Raw genomic sequence first — 7,228 nt, 5'->3', positions numbered from 1 at the left:
GTTTGGGAAACGCTTTAGTAGGGCTAATAAAGAAATATTGGCCACATTATGATCAAACATAAGTCTTAAGTAATATGTTGAGATTCTGATGGTCATCAAAAAGCAATAATTATAGGCATACAAGTAGTGTAGCATAACCCTTACTGTGTGATAATGCTCAGAAGGGTCAAAGATACTTGACAAAATAGGCTACATTTACAAACATGTCCACAAGATGTCATGCAACTTTCAAGACCAGAAGAATTGTCAAATGAAATAATATATTCTAAATCTATCTTCTTCTAATATATTCTCAACTAAGCCTATAGCCTACGAATAGTCCTACATTAAAAAGAGAAACGCACGACCACAAGCAGTCTATGTAGAATACGTATATTTGCATGAATTGACCTTATCAGTCTGTCTTCAACATCAAGTGCATGGTACAGCCTGCATCCGGATGTGACGAGATTGTTACTGCATTATGCTCAGTGGGGAATATTTGAAGCCACACAATATTGCGGAGGATAACGGAACCATGGACAGGATGTGTTGACATAGTCGTCTTCATTGGATTCAAGGTTTGATGTTATTGCGTTTTTATTTTATAGAGTGGGCACCATTTATAATAATAATAATAATAATAATAATGCAATAATACATATATTCAAAGTCCCAAATTCGCTGGAGCCTACAGTTGATAACTACATAACGATGATAAGCAATAGGCATCCGATATGTATCAATTTCTTTGTAGCCTAATATAAGATCAGGATTGGGGTGTCTTCAATCATAGTAACTTCATATTTACATTTTAAAACAAATAAATGTAGTATATTTCAATGTTGCGTGCGTAACGCTCTTGTTGCCAAAACGCTCATGACAACTGTAGGCTAGTATACAGTAGCCTATCAGTACCAAATCATGGCATACTGTTAAACTGCATTTTTATACGTAGGGGATGTTCTGTAGTGTAAGTCTTATTGTTTTCCCTGTAAGTGGTTGGGTGGAGTTTTTAAGATTAGGTTAATCATTAACGATGTCTCAGTTGGTGGTGGATGTGTAGTTGGATGTGTAGCCTATTCGTGTAGCTTATGGGTTAGTGTGATGTTTATGATCAGGATATTTATATAGCAGGAATCAACTGCTACACATCTTATATTTTTTTAAAGGATCGGTCTAAGCGACAAAGGATATCGCTCATTCAGAAGCTTTGCCAGGGCCCTCCTTTAGGAAATACTTTCTCTCTTTTGTTTTCATTTGCGCTGAGAATAACGACAACGCTTTGACGCACAGTGTTGTGGGATATGAAGCCATTGACAGCTCCAGGCAATGTGTGTGTTAACCCGATTCTATTTGCCTCTATAACGCGCAGCTTCCCTGTCCTGCTCTGGATACAGTGATGCAGCACTGAATGGACAACTCGTGCCACCTGCAGAGTGACAACATCCCAGAAACACCCACCAACAATCTGGAGAGTCATCTGCAACCAACCAACTGAGGGTTGAGAAAGACATACAAGTGACAGCGAGGAAGTAAAACGAGGAAATATAAGAATTCTGAGTTATAGAGCTGGAGTGAAAGAAGACAGGAGGATAAAGAGAGAAAGGGTGAGTTGTGGAGCTGCCTGAGTGCTGCAGTGTGGAGGTTGGAGGTCATGGTGGGACGGGGCCTGTGGGTGTGTAAGCCCCGCTTTGGTAAGCGGGGGCGGTTCGGGGTGGTGCCTGCTCTCTGTGTGCTGATAGTCAGTGCTGCTCTGCTAGCTCTGCTCTTTGTGGACTCCATTGAGTCATGGGCCACCTCCATGAACATGAACACAATGGTAGAGGCGCAGGGGGGGATCATACCCCCACAAAGTGTCCCCCCAACCAGACCCGAGGAGTACCTCCTTATGCCCAGCCCTCTCGTCTGCCAGCGTGCCAAACCCTACCTCATCGCCATGGTGACCTCCGCCCCAGCCAATCAGATGGCCCGCCAGGCCATCCGGGACACGTGGGGTGGGGAGGTGGAGGTCAGGGGTCATAGGGTCATGACTTTGTTCATGGTCGGGGTGGCCTCTGACCCTGGGCTAGCCAAGCTGCTGATAGAGGAGGCCCGGGAACGAGGGGACCTGATCCAAGGGCGCTTCTGGGACTCCTACTCTAACCTGACCCTGAAGACCCTCTCCATGCTGAACTGGGCCCGACGCTTCTGCCCCCAGGCCCACTTCCTGGCCAAGGTGGACGATGATGTCCTGTTCAACCCCGGGGCCCTGCTGCGCTACCTGAACAGGAGTACCGTGACCAACACCTACGAGCATGGGGACCTGTACCTTGGCCGGGTCCACCTTCATGTGGCTCCAGACCGAGACCCAGACAGTAAGCACTACCTCCCTAGAGGGGCGTACCCTGCATCTGTCTTCCCTGACTACTGCAGTGGCACTGCCTACATCCTCTCTCGCTCCGCCCTGCTCAAGATCTCCTTGACGGCCGCTGCCTCACCTCTGCCCACCCCTCTGCCCCCCGAGGACGTGTTTGTGGGTCTGTGTGCCCGTGCGGCTGGAGTGCTGCCCTCCCACTGCCCGCTGTTTTCTGGTGGGCCCGCAGTGCCCTACGGGCGCTGCTGCTACCAGGCCATGGTGTCCATCCACCACATCTCCCCCAGAGAGATGCTCCGGTTTTGGGCTGACATCCACTCCCCTCCCCCCTGCTCCTGGCTGGGCCTGCGTGCCTCCCTGGGGGTCTGTAAAGTCCGGGCCATGCTGGGGACCTTTCTGGGGGTGGATCAGGGGCTGTGAGTGGGGTGTTGCCCTCGTGGATAGGAAACTATTGTGTTTTGGGGGCTGTGCCTCTGCCAGGATTTCAATACTGTGAATAGCACAAGCGCTCTATTTCATTGGGTACGGTAAGGAATCACTGTGCCCTATGAAAATGTGCTTTTATTTTTTATAGCTTTTTAGGAATATTTGAATGTATTTTATGTTATGTTATAATGCTGGCATTTTGTCAAAGCTGAAGGAATATGAATCAGTAGTTGAAGGGAATTAGTGTGAAGATATATTTAAGACTGTTAGAACACACAACATACCAGTGTTTCCCAACTCCAGTCCTCCAGTATCTCCAACAATACACATTTTAGTTGTAGCCCTGGGCAAGCACACCTGATTTAACTTGTCAACTAATCATCAAGCCCTCATTGAGTTGAATCAGGGAGTTTGTCCAGGGCTACAACAAAAAGGTGTGCTGTTGGGGGTCCTGGAGGACTGGAGTTGGGAAACACTGCTGTAGAAATGTAAATATTACTGACCAGGAAACACATAACCTACAGGATATTTGCCATTAATGTAAGAATTTAGAGTAATGTTATTAATGCATAATGGAATGTTATACTAATTAAAATCTAATTTTATTTTTCACATCCGCTTAATACAACCGGTATAGACCTTACAGTAAAATGCTTACTTACAAGCCCTTAACCAACAATGCAGTTTTAAGAGAAATACATGTTAAGTAAAAAATAGATAAGTAAGAAATAAAAGTAACAATTAAAGAGCAGCAGTAAATAACAATACCGAGGCTATATACAGGGGGTACCAATGGTTAGTTGAGAAGTTTAGAAGCTGTTGAGAAACCTTTTGGACCTAGACTTGGCGCTCCGGTACCGCTTGCCGTGCGGTAGCAGAGAGAACAGTCTATCACTAGGGTGGCTGGAGTCTATACCACTGCCTGGTATAGAGGTCCTGGATGTCAGGAAGCTTGGTCCCAGTGATGTACTGGGCCGTGCGCACTACCCAAGCAGTTGTCATACCAGGCAGTGATGCAACCAGTCAGGATGCTCTCAATGGTGCAGCTGTGTAACGTTTTGAGGATCTGAGGACCCATGCCAAATCTTTTCAGTCTCCTGAGGGGGAATAAGTTTTGTCATGCCCTCTTCACGACTGTCTTGGTGTGCTTTGACCATGATAGTTTGTTGGTGATGTGGACACCAAGGAACTTGAAGCTCTCAACCTTCTCCACTACAGCCCCGTCGATGAGAATGGGGGCATGCTTGGTGGTCCTTTTCCTGTAGTCCATAATCATCTCGTTTGACTTGATCACGTTGAGGGAGAGGTTGTTGTGTTGGCCAGGTCGGTAATATGTATGTACATGTAGGTAGAGTTAAAGTGACTATGCCGGGTGACTATGCCAGGTCTCTGACCTCCTCCCTGTAGACTGTCTCATCATTGTCAGTGATCAGGCCTACCACTGTTGTGTCATCAGCAAACTTAATGATGGTGTTGGAGTTATGCATGGCCATGCAGTCATGAGTGAACAGGGAGTACAGGAGGGGACTGGCCCCCATGTTGACTATCAGCGTGGCGGATGTGTTGTTACCTACTCTATTTGCGCCCTACTGGGTGGAAATTACAAGTGTAATGGCTGTGCTCAATGCAATGGCACTTATAAATGTAGATCCTTCAAACACCCACAAACAGGGAAACAGATCCCAATCAAAGGTGTTATTACGTGCTCCACTAAGGCAGTTATTTATCTTATAACTTGTCCTTATGGAAAAAATGATGTGGGTAAAACAAAGCGTGAATTAAAAGTACGTATCTCAGAGCATCGTAGCACCATTAGGTGCAAAAACTTGACTTACCCAGTTGCGGCCCACTTTTTGGAAGCAAACCACTCGATTTCGTCTCTGCGTTATATTGGCATCGAACATGTCACCCTCCCGAGGAGAGGGGGTGACCTTGATAATTTATTGTTAAAACGAGAGGCTGCCTGGATCTTTAACTTAAAGACCCTTGCACCCTTCGGTCTCAACATAGACTTTGATCTTAAGCCATTCTTGTGATTATTGTGACTTTGCCATTGTAATTGTAAGCTCGTGTAGTCTAAAATGAATCTATGATCGTATGCTATCCATTTGTTTTTTTGTATGGTGTTCTTTGTATGCCATTTTTATATTTAAGAATTAACCAATGATATTAGGCCAAACTTGGCCATGATTACAGACACCTGTGTGTCTTTTGACACTATATAAACGAGTCATCTCGCAGTGTTTGTGATCATATCCTGATGAAGACAGCTTGGCTGTTGAAACGTTGGACATAAACATTTTTGCATCTGAGATCCTAGAGTGTGCGGCTCTCCCTTATTTTCAAGTTACCTACTCTTACCAACTGGGGGCGGCCCATCAGGAAGTCCAGGATCCAGTTGCAGAGGGAGGTGTTTAGTCCCAGGATCCTTAGCTTAGTGATGAGCTTTGAGGGCACTATGGTGTTGAACGCTGAGCTGTAGTCATGCATAGCATTCTCACATATGTGTTCCATCTGTCCAGGTGGGAAAGGGTAGTGTGGAGTGCAATAGAGATTGCATCATCTGTGGATCTGTTGGGGCGGTATGCAAATTGGAGTGGGTCTAGGGTTTCTGGGATAACGGTGTTGATGTGGGCCATGACCGGCCTTTCAAAGTACTTTATGGCTACAGACATGAGTGCTACAAGTCGGTAGTCATTTAGGCAGGTTACCTTAGTGTTCTTGGGCACTGGCACTATGGTGGTCTGCTTGAGACATGTTGGTATTACAGACTCGGTCAGGGAGAGGTTGAAAATGTCAGTGAAGACACTTGACAGTTGGTCAGCGCATGCTCGGAGTACACGTCCTGGTAATCTGTCCAGGCCTGCGGCCTTGTGAATGTTAACCTGTTTAAAGGTCTTACTCACATCAACTACGGAGAGCGTGATCACACAGTCGTCTGGAACACCAGTGTTGCTTGCCTCGAAACGAGCGTAGAAGTGATTTAGCTCATCTGGTAGGCTCGTGTCACTGGGCAGCTTGCGGCTGTGCTTCCCTTTGTAGTCTGTAATAGTTTGCAAGCCCTGCCACAAGACAAGCATAAGGTAATCAGCTTACTGTAAGACTGAAACAACCTGCAAAGGGACTTAGTATATAGTCTCTTCTGTATAGCTACTATGTAAGATTACTTACTGCCTAAGTAGACTCAAGCTGCTTTCACCTCAGTTATGAAAAATTAGCACTAACGATGCATGAAGTTGCCAAAATGCAACTAACTCTTGCTTCCACTTTAATAATATGGTAAAAATGTAAATGATAGTTTATCTCTTCCCCCACCCACTCCAGATCACTCCAGAGTACCAAACATTTTCTCTATTATGTATTCAGCTGAAATGTAATTCAAAACAAGTGGTTCTTTCATTGTTTCCTCTCATCGACTCCTGTCCTTCATCTGAACTGAATTCTGAATAGATGATTTGCTTTCATCTGTGCAGTTCTATAGATAAACTTGAAGGAACAAAAGAAGAAACAGAGGCAAAGGGAGCACCTCAGTACACAGTCAGCCCGTCTTCCCTGGTGGTTCAACCGCTATGGTCAGTCAGCAGTACTCAAGACATGAAGAAGACCAGATGAGATGGACTGCCATAGGCGAACACATACACACACAAACACACAGATGCGGTATTTATAACCCCGCTCCAATAACTTATGTAACTGTCATGTTTAGCGAGTAGAGTGTGAATAAAAGACATGCATTGTTTTTTCTGGGCCGGGAGGGTAATGATTTGTCTGACCCAGAGAGGGATTCAGTCCACTGCTGCAGAGGGCTCTTCTGTAGTCAAGAGGGTTGCGTTTACACAGGCAGCCTAATTCTGATATTTTCCCCACTAATTGGTCTTTTCACCAAATGTATATCTTTTTACGTCAGATCTTTCTCAGAGTTGATCTGATTAGTCAAAAAAACAATTAGTGAGAGAAAAAAATCTGAAAAGGGCTGCCTGTGTAAATGCAGCTGAGGAGATCCATTACAAATTAAAATGCAGTTTACAACATTATTTATGAGTGTATGTTGTAGACATAGGGACATCTCTTGGATTTTTTTGGGGGGGGATGTATATTTGGGGAGTGTTTCCAATAACCTTTTCAATACTAACGTGGTGAGAAGTGAACTGAAACATTGTAATTCGCATTGTTTGAACAAAGACAGATCCGGGTAGCCATGTATGTTCTTCCTCCTCCCTCACCTAGAATGAATATTGAGTACTGTATTCTGTGAAGATGTATTAGTATGAAGGATGTGTGAATGTACTCAGAAAATGTGTGTGTGCAAGAATGGATTGATCACTAATAAAGCCCTCAATCATACCCTTTCTCAGACTGAATATCTTTGGAACTGCAATAACAGTCACTCTTACCTATTAAACAACCTACTCTCTATTTCTCTTTCCCATTTACTCAACTCTCTCTCTCACACACTCACACCCTCTC

At 44.9% G+C, this 7,228-nt stretch overlaps 1 protein-coding gene across 2 annotated transcripts; it reads left to right on the top strand.

The window, feature by feature from the left end:
* The first annotated feature begins 369 nt into the window (after positions 1–369).
* On the top strand, positions 370–7,105 carry b3galt4 (UDP-Gal:betaGlcNAc beta 1,3-galactosyltransferase, polypeptide 4). Of its 2 annotated transcripts, XR_001319910.2 has the most exons (3): positions 478–560; positions 1,355–1,589; positions 6,235–7,105. XR_001319910.2 is itself a non-coding variant. In XM_045693047.1 (2 exons), exon 2 carries the CDS (start codon positions 1,637–1,639, stop codon positions 2,753–2,755), a length of 1,119 nt encoding a protein of 372 aa, XP_045549003.1. In that variant the 5' UTR covers positions 370–560; positions 1,355–1,636; the 3' UTR covers positions 2,756–3,854. The 2 variants fall into 2 exon arrangements, 1 of the variants encoding a protein (XP_045549003.1); XM_045693047.1 differs by lacking the exon at positions 6,235–7,105 and having other exon boundaries at positions 370–560; positions 1,355–3,854.
* Positions 7,106–7,228: the final 123 nt, after the last annotated feature.

This window comes from Salmo salar, chromosome ssa13 (assembly GCF_905237065.1).
Source record: "Salmo salar chromosome ssa13, Ssal_v3.1, whole genome shotgun sequence".
In the NCBI taxonomy this organism is placed as follows: domain Eukaryota; kingdom Metazoa; phylum Chordata; class Actinopteri; order Salmoniformes; family Salmonidae; genus Salmo; species Salmo salar.
The sequence above is the reverse complement of the archived record's forward strand: the minus strand, read 5'-3'. Positions and strand labels throughout refer to the sequence as shown.

Excerpts from the sequence above, each read along its gene's own strand:
- b3galt4 (XM_045693047.1), top strand. The coding sequence starts at position 1,637 with ATGGTGGGACGGGGCCTGTGGGTGTGTAAGCCCCGCTTTGGTAAGCGG.